Raw genomic sequence first — 13,846 nt, forward strand, 5'->3', positions numbered from 1 at the left:
CTGTGACACTTTGGTTCGCAGGTTGTCACTCAATACACTGAGCTACACCAGCCAGGGCTGACTCCACTTTTAAGCAAAAAATGAGAATCATTCCAAACTTGCTATTTCATCATGGTTTTAAAAATACACAGGAATGTAGACCTATTACTTCCCATGTCTGTTAGATAGTATGTCAAGAAAACAGGAAGCACTTTAGTCTGTAGCTAAAAGACACATAGCATATAAACACTGCAATGTAAACAGTATTGTAATTATCTTTAGGAAATTTAAAAATAATAAAGAAATAGAAACAAATTTGAGAAACAATTTTCAGATTTATAATTTATTTCAAAAATTATACATACAATATAAAATCCTAGTTATAAAAGATGCATCTGGAATAAATTATAATAAACTTCAATAAAATAGTATGTGTGTGTGTGAGAGAGAGAATGAGAATCCAGGAATATACACATACTCTAATGTTTTCAGTGACTGGCATTGCTTTATGCATTACACAGATAGTATCTATTAATTAAGGTATTTGAATTACTGGGTTTTAGGCTTTAAATAGAATATCCAGATAAATCAGGAAAAGGCAGCTCAACTTTGAAACTGTATTAGGATCCAGAATCTCTCATATGAGGTCATTGTCCCCTATTCCTTTTGAAGGTTTCCAACAGAAGCTATTTTATAAATATTAAATGGCTGCTAAAAAGAAAAGAACATGCATGGCGGTGAATGGTTTTATTCCTTTAAGAAAGAAATGTATTTTTGGTATCATTAATACAAAATTTATAACATTTATATAATTGTATATAAAAGGTATATATAGAATATAACCTAAACACAAATTTAGAAGGATATAAACAGTTTTCAAATATAAAATCTCTGTGCTAATAAAAAGCTGTTTAACAAAAGTAGTTATTAATACAGTTGTGTATAATTATAAAACAACTAAAAATATTTATTAACCCAAATTAGAATTATAAAAATGTTTATCTAAAAAGCACTGATTTGGATATTTGAGTACAGAATTGAGGTGCAGCCAGAACTTGTCAAGGGCCCCCTGGTAAATCATGACTCGAACACTGGCTTTTAAGTGAATGGGCAGAGGAAGTTAAAAGCAGATGGGAGATAGGCACTGAAGAAAACAAAGACAACAAAAAAGATGGCAAATGGTTAAGTTTCTAGCCTGAAACAATATACTACTATTGAAAAAATAAAATTAAAAGTGCTTCAAACAAAAAATGTTAATGTCACTAATTACTCTTCAGCGCCATAAAACATTAGCTATCAAGTAACTTCATATTAAGAGTTGGCCACACTTCAACTTCTGATTTGCCATAGTATTACTATTACTATAGTACCTTGTTCAGTCAAACTCCCAGCATTTTCAGTTATCTCTGTAATTTATATTACACATATACATAAATATTAAGAAGGTTTAAATAATTTTATTTACTATTTTAATCTTTTCCTTAAAAATGCAGGATTTCATCTTGCATCATTTTGTGAACATGACAAAGGTGAACTAAATAAAAAAACAGAATATAAAGAATATGTGATACCATGACATCATGATCTGGAACAACTGAAGTTTTCTACCTCTTGCTCCATTTTCTAGATAAAGGGTAGGAAGAAAAGCAGTAAGTATCAGTATGAAAAAATTAAAGAAACATTGTTGTAATTTTTTTCAGTAAACACCCTTAAGAATTTATTATCCATGTATATATCTGATAGTGAAAATAGAAATTTAGTTCAGAATTTAAGACTATCACATAAATTGAGATCACTGATGGAACTTCTTTATTTAAATCCCTTTTAAATGAGTCTGAGATGCAGGTATTTTATATTAAATTCAAATAGTTATAACTAAGGCACTGATGTACTTACAGGTATTAATATTTTATAGGCACTAGTATTATTTATATTATACTATGTAGGTACCATCCAATATCTATTTTTTCTTTTCTTTTGTTTTCTTGTTTCCAATATCTGTTCTTAACAGTTAGTGTTCTAATGCCCACTGTAAAGCAGTATTAAGTCTTACGGACAAACAGGTCTATCTGGGGTTGGGTATCTTCAATACACACACAAAATAAAGATTTTTCATAGTTTACTGATATTATAGTTGCACTGTTTATAAAAGGAGAAATGCAAACTAGTGAAGTGCTTGATTTAAAAAAGTACAGAACTCAATTATCCCCAGAAATAAAAATTCTTATAAAATCAGTCAATTCTTGCATAGATTAGTTTACCTGAATAAGTGCTGTTTTGTCATAGTCCTTGCGATGCTGATAAATACACTGGCTAATTACAGCATATAAATTTTCCAACTGAAAAATATTGTATTCTTGACTCTTTTTAACAACAGTCTTCAAAAGATTCTAAAAAAAAAAAAAAAAAAAAAAAAAAAAAAGAGTTATCTTGAGATATTTTAATTTAGAAGATCTTGGGAATTTTTAGCATATAAACCAGAGAGAGGGCAGACCAAATAATTTGATGCGACATGGGAGCCTCTGATAGTGGCTCTGTAATTTAGCTGTCGTTAAACTTACCATTATTCTAAGATCCTTGTCTCTGCCCTGGGTAACTTCCATCCTAAAAACTATAGCTGAGGAGGCTGCCAATTTCAATTCTAGCCATAAATCTCTACAGTCAAATTAAAAAATAATCTCAAACTAGATTAATAAGGAAAAAAAGCAACATTTTTTTTTTTTGCAGGATATTATATTGCATTAAAACTAATTCCATTATGTGAATTAATGGAATGTGTAAAGAAAAAGAACGTAACTGTGAGTTACCTTACCACTTTAGGGTTCTTTATTTTATAAAAAGGATTTTCCATCTGCTTAGTGTTTTTTTCCTAATGACTGAAATGGACTCATTGGATTTCTGTGATTCTTCAAGTCTGGCCCTACGAGGATATGTTACCTCATAAAATATGTCACCATGGCTAAGTAAAAACTAACTAAAATAGCCATAGGTAATGATCATAAAAACAATGTATGGGATCAATGATGTAGACAAGCCTATTAAAACTATAATATCAACATACTAACTACCTCCAACCCTTACCTTATGAAAATTATTCTATATGAAACTTACCCTTTCATAAAAGATCATTATTTAGTACATGCCAAATTGAAACAATATACTATTATAGTCCTCTTTTGGTGGGTTATTTTACTAATCTGCATAATGAAAGCATTACAATTTCAATTTACATACTTTTAATCGCTCGTGGTCCACAACAAGTGAAGGTGTAGGCTGAGAAAGAATTGCCAAAGCCTTTTCAACACTGATGAGCTGCTGTTGCTCTACTTGGGAACGTCTAGCTCGAGTCATTCGCAGAGTCCACATTTCTAGAATGAATAATTAAGTAACATTATTATTTGGCTCACAGACATTATAATGCCTAAAATAAATATTAGGCAGATTAAATTGCAGGACATATTTAGTAAGACACAAATACCAATTCTGGTATATTGATTCTGCTGTAAGATTAAGATGCTGCCACTTACATACTCAAAAATTAAGAACATTTGAGAAGTATTTCTCAAGTTGAGTATTTCAGAGGATCCTCAAATGTCTTCTACTTAAGCATAAGACTCACAGAATTTAAGAGCTGTAAGGACCTCAGTAATCTAGAATAGGAGCCGCTAATGATAAACTATATACCAAATCTGGCCTACTACTATAGTTTTATTAGAACACAACCACTCCCATTATATATCTGCAGGTCAGTATGGTTTTTCTAGCAGGGCTGAGTAGCTGTGATAGATAACGTATGGTTAAATATTTAATATCTGGCTCTGTATAGGAAATTTGCGTATCCCTGATCTAAAACAATCTACTCACTGATAGATGAGAAAAATGAGCACAAGAGAGGTTGAAGGGACTTTTCTAAGGTGAACATACCTAATTGTTACTAGAGCCCAGACAAGAACCCAAATCTCTTGACATGTAAACAAGTATATGTCCCACAAAATGTCCTTTTAAAGAAAATAACAGAAAAACAAAAACTCTGAACCCAAACAAAACATACTAAGTTATACAGTCAGAAGATTAACATTTAAAATATCCACATTGGAAAGGCTGTATCTTAGTCCATTCTGCTAAGATTACTCAAACACACTGGAACTCATTTCAAGAAGTCCTTGGAAAGGATTTTCTAACAGCATATAAGCCACTGAAGAAAACCAGTCTCATTAACTTAGTTAATACTTGTTATTGACCAAAATAAATTTTTGACCCTGTTACTGCTCTTTTTACTTCATAAGACCAAATAATGTTTGCCTTTTCCAAAGAACAAACAAATCTGTTGAAGATCCAAGAAGATCAAGATGGAAGACAATTCTCAATGAAAAAACTTTGGGGGCAGGATCATTAGAATGTAAATAATCTTGGATTTAACCTATAATGTGAATAGAGGAATGATGGGGGTGAGTAACAGTTGCTCTGCACCACTCAGCAAGTCACAGGAAACTGCTTATCTTGCTTAATGAGGGGTTATCCTGCTTTTAAAAAAATGACATAGCCAAAGCACAAAGCACTTTTAGATGGATTATTTATCCAATCCTCAAAATATCTAATTACCTGCAACTATCTACCACAATTTTGCAGAAGAGAAAACTGAGGCTGACAGGTCAAGAACCTTGCCTGAGGTCATAAGCTATTAGGTAGTAGGCTAGGGGTTCAAATCCAGTTCTGTTTGATACCATAGGGTGCTTTCAAGATCAGTGATTTACCAGCTCAGTAGTTATTAAACAAAGATAATGCTATCTTTCCTAATGAATCAACATTCACACTATGAAAGACAAGCAAAAAGAAATAAATTGAGATATTAATTAGCCACTTAAGAACTTTGATTAAAACATCTCTTAAAATTAGAAAATTGTTCGAGGCTTACCTTTTGCTTCATTTTCATCAGAAATACTCATTATTTGAGAGCTAAAAGCATCTCCATTGCAAGCAATCTTATCTTTTTTCGATTCTGTACATGCTATAGCCTTCCTAGATTCAAGTTCTTTCTCAATATTACAGGTACTTGAATTATTTCCCAAATCTATTTTGCTTTCAGAGCCATTTTGTTGCATCTCATTTTCCTCCATTGAAGACTCTCCTGTGTTTCCAGTCTCATTGGGGTCCACACTTGTATCATGATTTTCCTCTGTATCACTCTCAATTTTGTCATCTGTGACATTTTGGCTACCATCTTTGGTCTGTGTAATCTTCCTTCGTTTTGTTATGGTGCCTAAGTACCACTTTGACTTTTTGCGGATTTTTCTCTTCAACTGAGCTGCAGAGAATTGAAAAAACAAAACAAAACAAAACAGATAAAAGAACATCAACAACTTTCTGAAGTCTAAGTAAGTGGAGGAAAAAAAAATTGATATAGGATAGTTTGAAAAACCACCAGTTTTGAGTGGTTGGAATATAGAAATAGATGTATATAATACTATGAGAAGGTAAAGAAGTGGGTAATGACCTATCATTCTGAGGAGCCTGAATTTTACCTGAAATAAATTTTTAAAGTCTTGAATAATTTTAAGAAGGGCTATGAATGATCTGCTGCATACATGACTAAGAACACTTTGGATGTAGTTTAAGGAATGAACTAGAGAAAAGGTAAGATTAAAAATGGCTTAGAATTAGTAAGCGTCTACCAGACAGCAAGAACTCTTCTAAGTCCTTCATGTGTACTGAAAGTCATTGAAATTTTACTTTTAACCTGATCAGGTTTGTTACCATTCTCAAAATCATTTTACAGATGAAGAAACTAAGGCACAAAAAGATTAAACTTTCTGTTTACACCAGATACAGTATAATCATACTGTCATATTATGCTTGGGAGATTCATCATACTATTAAATGTAGTTCGAGTTTAATCATTCAGACTGCTGTATAATAATCTACATTTCCCCATTCTACTGTAGATGGGTATTTGGGTTGTTCCAAGTGTTGGGCTATTATGAATATTTGTTGTATGAACATTCTTGTATGTGTCTTTGGTGAAGGTAATGTATGCAACCCTGTTGGGTATATAGCTAGGAATGGATTGTTTTAAGGTAGTCATTTTTTATGTCTTCAATTTCCATATGTATATACTTGCTTAAAGTTGATTGGACCAAGAACCTTCTGGTAGTGGAGATCTCTTACTGGTTTGCCTTTCTCATCCTTTCTTTCCTTGCTGCCTCTTCCCATTTTACAAAAGTAGGGCTTACTCTGTCTATCTCAAATCAATTACCCCAGAACAGACAAACCTGCAATACAATAAGGGAAGGCTCTAACCCCAGTAAAACACATACACACATTTTTAAAATTTCTGTTTAAAAGCACTGAAGAATTATGACAACCAAATCTGGGAAAACAAATAAAGAGCTGAGAGGCTAAGAATTTGAGCCTTTCACATTCATAGGGCTGAAAGAGCCAAAAATGGAATTAAGACCCTGCCAAAGAAGAGATCTTTGGAAATTGCACAGGCTTAGGATTGGTACCCTGTAAAGTTATACCTTAAGAATAAAGAGGAATAGGAAATGACCAGGAATTTTAAGAAATGAAAATCAGTTTCAAATCAAGATAATCCACAATTAGATGAATTGGACTGCAAGTGGACATCATTACAACAAAGATTTATTTTAAGAATGCAAAGCTGCCTCAATATTCACAGAATCAATGTAATTTGCTACATCAATATAAATAAAAGAAACTGAGGGAGAAAGAAAATGGCATTGGAAGAGCATAAAGATTTTAATTTCGTAAGTAAAAATTACCCAAGTGCGCACTTACCAGGAGTGCTGCAAGCCACAGGAGTACTGGGTGTCTTTAGCTTTTCATTCTGCTCTGGTTCTGATCTTTTATCTCCAGCAGGAGTGGAATTTTGCTTTGGCATCACATGGTAATAAGATGGGGCATATCTGGAGGAACTACAACCTTATAAATAGACATATGAAACATCTAGTCAAATTTCCAGATTTCAAAATTACCTGAGGATTAATTAAAAGGACTCACACTATATCAAAAGCATCTTTTTTTGATGTCAAATTATTTTCCTACCTCTCTTCTTTCTAGATTCCTGAATTTCTTCACAAAGCTTCTCAAAGTCTTCATCAAGTTCTTCTTTAATTATTGCATAGGCAGTATCTCTTAAAGCACAGGCTCTGTGCCTAATAAGACGATCTGAGAAATAAAGGATTTAAAATCTTCTCAACATTCTGGGTTAAGATTGTGACCATTACCATTCCTTTTTTAGTTTTACCATGAGTAGTAACTTAGTAAAATTGTGTTACTCTCTTCTTTGTGCTAATCTAGCGTTCTGAACACCTAATGCAATATGGCAGACTAAATCCAAACAATTTTATTGCAACGTCTTATCCAGATCCCTTTGAAATATCAGGAAAAAAAATCAATCAAAAGCAAGACTAAACATTAATGACCAAAAAAGAAAAAAAAAAAAAAAAAAAAAAAAGGCTACCTAGAAAGGAAGGCTATCAGTGTAAAAGAATTTTGGAAGCAATATAGGGAATGTTACTGCATTGACAGAGAAACTAAGCAAAGATAATAAAAGAACAACTTTACACAGGAAACACTGGATAAAATCCTAAACTGAGTCCAACTACTGTAATCTGGAATATGCTGAGATAAAAGGCAGATAAGTGGATACAAGATTGCCTGAATGGATGTATCAGTCTCTCTTACAGGGCAGTAGGCTGCAATATTCATACCCAAGGTGTAGCTACAATTATCAGAAGAGATGTTGGAAGAGGCTTCTAACATGACCTCTGGGCCTGAAGAAAGGAAGGGCAAAGTTGAAACACTGGTTTCTGAAGTGTGGGAACATCATAATCACCGAGAAGCGGGCCATTAATGCAAATTCTCAGGACCTTATCCTCCATCTACAGAATCAGAAACCCCAGAGATGGGTCCAGCAATGTGTATCTTAACAAGTCCTTTAGGAGATTCTGACACGTTAGACAGTTTGACCACCACTGGCCTAAAGTAATTTTACGCTGCCACATGTACAGGAAGAGAAGCAGCAGGAGCAGCACGATCACAACCAAATAGAAAAAGCCCTCTGCTCCCTGGTAAATGCTTCTTTCCTTCCACAATTAAGGGACACTCCCAGCTTGGTAACCTGTTTCCCTCTGCTTACCTCCAGGACTCTGAACTATATATAAGGAAAAGCCTAGGGAAGGTAGGGTCAATGACTAGCAAGATTTTCAGTTGCTGAAGAAACTCAGTAGGTCTCTATAATTATCAGTTTAGTGTATAAGCACTACCAACTGTTAAAACCACTGTAATGAAGGAGAGAGTTAATGCAGAAAACAGACTATTAAACAATACATTATCCAAAGAAAGTATTAAGGACAACGCATCCATAAAACAATAGGAAGCTAAAAACAAAACAAAACCAAACCTGAGAAAAATTTATTTTTGGAAGTTTATCCCAAATACGTAGGTATTTGAATGCATCATATATATGAGCAAATATATAATTTTATTATTAATAGATTGTGTGATGGTAGAATAGGTGTATGGACAGAAAAGGTCTGGAAAGATATCCCCAAACTTAACAGTGTTCACCTTTGAAGAAAAGATATGGAGGTCTTTGGTACTGCGAATGTAAAATGTTTATCATATAGCAGCACCTGGTATAAAAATCAACCCTTTACATGTTAGCAGCCCCCATTCCTCCCCGTGAAAAAAATACTCCACTAATGCTCACCTCCGGGATCTCTATCTGGATTGTATTCTAAAGCATTACTACAGATTAGATCAATATCACTCAAATAGTCTTTCACAGTAAGATACTTGTGGAGATCAATTTTACTGATTACAGATGAAAGGTCCATTGGTTGCTTTATTACAGTCACATAATCAGGAACCTAAAATTCAAGCAAATGACCAAATCACTAAATTAACTCTTCAACATAAAAACATTTGAGTAAAGTTTCTTTGCCAGGTAATATAGGAGAAAGATAATAAATACATAATAATAATAATAATGGTACTGTATTAATATGAAAGCTTTGACTGATTCTATTCAAGGCTGGTTTTATTTCATATTTATTCTTATTCTTGGGCAACTATATCTCCAGTAACATCCTATACATCTTTCCTTAACCAAATGTCACCCATCTTTCAATGTAAATGGAAAAACTTGTTTACCAGCTCACTCTGTGTAGGTAAGTATCATGTAGCATTAAGGTATTCACAAATTGATTCTAGAATGTTTGGGCTGAGCAAATTTAACGGTCTATTCTCTGCAGAAAAGAAAAATGTGTTAGATAGCTACAGAAGTTTCCATGTGCTAAGGACACTATCTGGTACGTTTCCATATAAGAAAACAAGTTCAGACTGTAGACAGAGAACCACATCAACTATTCAAATAGTCTCTATTTTTGAAGCATTATAATTTGGAACAATTTGATCCAAAGGCTAAATTAATACCTCATCAGGGTCAACAGGTTTAGTAAATATTCTGAATCGCTTGTCAATCGCAAGCCTGTGTGTAACATTTCTTAAGAAAATCCTCAGTTCTCTAAATGTATCTTCTTCTTGTTCTTCTAGCCGTTTCACTTCTTCTGCTGTTAATGGTCTTGGCTCAGGTGGTGGTGCTACTGGGAGTACCTCCAAGGCCTGTAAAACTTCACATAAATGGAAGATTTTAGTTGTTATTCTCTCATTATATCAAGTGTGACAAATGATGCAGTGCACATGGGAATCAGGCTTTCAGGGGCTATTCTCCTTACTCCATCTGCCAGGAAGGAGAAACTTTGGAATACTAAAGTGCTACCATAATCTCTACTCCTACATTTCCCAGCAATAACTGGTAACTTGTAATTCGAATACTAATTCCCAAGTCATTGCCTCTGTTCCATTTTGAGGTCATTTAAGGGGCAATTCAAACTTTGGAAATGCACTACTGGTACTTCCAGGACAAGAATATTTTTACTATTAAAAAGTCTTCTTGCCATGGCTGGTGTGCCTCAGTGGATCGAGTGCTGGCCTGCAAACCAAAAGGTCACCAGTTTGATTCCCAGTCAGGGCACATGCCTGGTTTGCAGGCCAGGCCCTCATTTGGGGGCGTGCGAGAAGCAACCAACTAATGTTTCTCTTCCTCTCTTTCTCCCTCCCTTCTCCTTTCTCTGAAAATAAATAAAATCTTAAAAATGTTTTTCCCTTTCTATAGATCTTTATTTTTTTTAATTGTTCAGATACATTTGTCTCCATTTTCCTGCGACCACTTTACCCTGTCCCAACCACCCCCATCTCCCACACTGACTCCTTCCCCACTTTGGCTTAGTCCATGGGTCCTTTATACATGTTCCTTGATTTGGCCCTTCCCCTTCTTTTCCCGATTACCACCCTCCCTCTTTCTTTCTCATTATTAAAAAAAAAAATTTTTTAATGTCGTCTTTACTAGTTATTTTTTGAACTAATGAAAAATGATTGTATGTTCCAAAAATAACAAAAGTTTAATTTTGTTTAAACAAATATGCATTGAATATCCAAGACAAAAATAAAGGATTGTGAGAGTATTGCCCCAGTAAATTGGCAATCTATTAACCAGGAATTAAGAGACATAACTCAATATATCATACTAGTAGTATGAAAGGGTAAAAAATTAATTTTGCCTAGATATGTTATGGAAGAAAAAGTGAGTTATATCAGAAGAACGGGAGAATGAGAACGAGGAGTTCCTTATGCAGAGATGAGGGATGAGGAAAGAAGCATTACTGAAAGAGAGCAAGCATGAATGAACTTATGAAAGGGCAGAAATATGTGTGTATGGTTTAAAGTTAAGAGTGCTTTGTAAGGAAAAAGGTGGGAGAAATGGGATAACAAAGTGCCAAAAATGGGCTTAGAAAGCAGATTTGGGCTGTACTGTGAATTTAGGCCCAAAGTCCATATAGATTGAAAGTATACTTGAAAGGCCTGTGTGCTTTAAGAACTTTAGTCTATTTGAATGAGAAACAAATTTTTAAGCAGTAGAGGTATCAACTTTATACCCAAGGTTTTAAGCTTGTGTTATTAGAAGATGGAAAGGCCATTAACTAATATTTTATTCCCACTTTCTCAAAACTATTACATATTAACTTTGATATAGGAGCTAACCTGCTTTCTTTTTTGATATAGGAGGCATAGCAGCTTGTTTGATAATTAAGTCTTCAAAAAATTTTGTCCGTTCTTCTTTACCAGGTAACTGGACATTGAAAATTTCTCCATAGTCATGGATAAATAATTCTTGCACCTTAAAAAAAGAAAATAAATGCAACAACACGTTATTGTACACATTTTTAATGACAATTATAATTGTTCAATAAATAATTTTTAAAACAAATCTTTGACATGTTGAATTTGTGAATAAACTGGGTATGTAATAGATTAGGAACTAAAAAAAAGGGGCAGGGGGGGCTTTAAAACTCAGGACTCCTGATTGACATGGTAATATTTACTTAAAGGGTTTTGTTGAAATCAATTCACTTTCACAGCCCAAAGTGAAATAGAAGAATGAGTGGTTGTCCAATAAGAATTAAGATTGAAAAATAACAAGTTCTGGTAAGAATCTGGAAAAAGTAGAACCCTTGAGCTGGTAAAACTGTAAAATAGTGTAACCATTAACATTCAGTTAACATTCACCATAAAAAAACAGTACAGTGGTTCCTCAAAAAGCTAAACAGAATTACCATGTAACCCAGTATACTTATCCAAAAGAACTGAAAACAAAGACTCAAAGAAATCCTTTAAACCAATAATCACAGCAGGAATATTCACAATAAACAAGAGGTAGACAATCCAAAGGCTCACCACTGGATAAATGGATAAACAAAATGTCATACATACATGTAAAATGTAATATTATTCAGCCTTAAAAAGAAATAAAATTTTAACAAATGCTACAGTATGAATGAACCTCGAAAACACTGTGCTAAGTGAAATGAGCCATTCAAAAAGAGACGAGTCTATTTCATTCCACTTATATGACCTAAATAAAGAAAACAAAGGCAAAACACATCCCAAAAGAATGTTTCTAAAAAAACCCTAGATCTTTTCCAGTATAATTCTTAGATAATAATGTTAATTCTTCATATGATGCTTGCACACTTTAAGATATATTTGATAGGGAGAGATTTACACTCATAGCTTTTGCATTTTCTGCTTTGCAAGGTCTTCCATGTGCCAACACTATAAAGTGTTCTTTTCTAATACACTATGATACAAACATTTTCCTCCTATTGTCTCGGTATCATTTATGAAATGTCTCTATTTTTACTAATTAATTCACTAAATTACTATGTATATGAAAAGTGTACTAATGGCTAATGGACTGTATTCCATTAAATCTGTCCATTCTGGTCCAAATCAAGTTTTAATTACTAACTTTCTGCCATGATTTAATACATGGTCTGGCAGAAGTTAACACCTGCTTGTGTGGCTGGTAGAGGGCATGAATGTCTTTCACAACATGAAATGCACCTAAAATGCCATATGGTGTGCTTGAGTGTGATATTGTTATGTTACAGAATTATGTGATTACATGATTTTGTAATAAAAGATTTTATAATAAAAAAGGGGTATTATTTGTGCTGGACCCTGTATTTGGTAGGCCAAGAATCTCCTCATTGCTTTTTAATTTTTTCTTCATAAAAATGTTTGAAGAAAACATTTTTTCCCCTTCTACACTGAATTTTAAAGTCTACTTATTTTGTTGGGATTTTTATTAGAATGTGTACCTCTCCCCTCCTTCTGTGGACTGAAAATATGTGGTATTTTGATCCTTTTATTGCTGTAAGTTTTAACAGACATATCTAAACTTCTTTTTCAGTAAAACTGTCAGGTTAATCAACATCTACACAGCAGAAAAAAGCTAAATGTGTTTTTACTTCCTTCTTCTCCTTTAGTTATGTCCATGTGCCATTTCAAGTTCAGACTAAGACCAAATTAGTGTTAGTTTCACATTTAGTTTTTCTATATCATAACTTTGTGATAAGTTTTACTGTTTTCCTTGCTTACTGGTTTACATGACACTTCTACAAAATAACATATCCAAGAGAAATAATCCTTTAATAATTCTTTCAGTTAGGGATTTATGGGTAATAGTTTCTTAGGCATTGTGTATTCAAAAATGTCGATTTTGCTCTCTCTAAATGCTAACTTAGTTGAGCAGAAAATTATAAATTCAAAATAATTTTACTTTAATATTTGCCAATGATACATCCAATAAGGGGTTAATATTCAAAATTTATAAAGAACTCATACAACTTCAACACCAAAAGAAGAAACAATCTGATTAAAAACTGGGCAGAGGACCTGAATAGACACTTTTCCAAAGAAGATACACAGATGGCAAATAGACATTTAAAAAGATGTTCAATGTCACTAATCAGAGAAATGCAAATTAAAATCGCAGTGATACTGCCTTACACATGTCAGAATGGCTATCATCAATAAATCAACAAACTAGTGTTGGTAAAGATGTAGAGAAAAGTGGAACCATTGTGCAGTGTTGGTGGGAATGCAGGTTGGTGCAGCCACTATGGGCTACAGTATGAAGGTTCCTCAAAATATTAAAAATACAACTCCCTTATGACCCAGAAATTCCACTTATGGATACATAGCCAAAGAAACCCAAAACACTAATTCAAAAGAAAATTTTTACTCTTATGTTCATAGCAGTGTTATTTACAATAGCCAAGATATGAAAGCTACTCAAGTGTCCATCAACAAACGAGTAGATAAAGACACTGTGGTACATACATAAAACTGGAATATTACTCAAACATAACAAGAAATGAAATCTTACCATTTGTGAGAGCATGGATGGACCTAGAGGGTATTAAGCTAAGCGAAATAAGTT

The 13,846-nt window shown here is 33.5% G+C and overlaps 1 protein-coding gene across 1 annotated transcript in view; it reads right to left on the reverse strand.

The window, feature by feature from the left end:
• Window positions 1-1,549: 1,549 nt before the first annotated feature.
• Window positions 1,550-13,846, reverse strand: part of ATAD2 (ATPase family AAA domain containing 2) — a 57,743-nt gene continuing 45,446 nt past the window's right edge. Inside the window, exons 20-28 of the mRNA XM_054590089.1 lie at window positions 11,104-11,239; window positions 9,436-9,632; window positions 8,711-8,870; window positions 7,042-7,164; window positions 6,775-6,918; window positions 4,895-5,284; window positions 3,214-3,347; window positions 2,241-2,369; window positions 1,550-1,602 (exon numbers count right to left, since the gene is read on the reverse strand). Of these exons, the coding sequence (XP_054446064.1) occupies window positions 1,558-1,602; window positions 2,241-2,369; window positions 3,214-3,347; window positions 4,895-5,284; window positions 6,775-6,918; window positions 7,042-7,164; window positions 8,711-8,870; window positions 9,436-9,632; window positions 11,104-11,239 (1,458 nt within the window). The 3' untranslated portion in view covers window positions 1,550-1,557. The remainder of the gene's footprint in view (window positions 1,603-2,240; window positions 2,370-3,213; window positions 3,348-4,894; window positions 5,285-6,774; window positions 6,919-7,041; window positions 7,165-8,710; window positions 8,871-9,435; window positions 9,633-11,103; window positions 11,240-13,846) is intronic.

Source organism: Pteronotus mesoamericanus, unplaced genomic scaffold (assembly GCF_021234165.1).
Source record: "Pteronotus mesoamericanus isolate MK-2021 breed Mesoamerican mustached bat unplaced genomic scaffold, CSHL_Meso_final scaffold_174, whole genome shotgun sequence".
Lineage (NCBI taxonomy): Eukaryota > Metazoa > Chordata > Mammalia > Chiroptera > Mormoopidae > Pteronotus > Pteronotus mesoamericanus.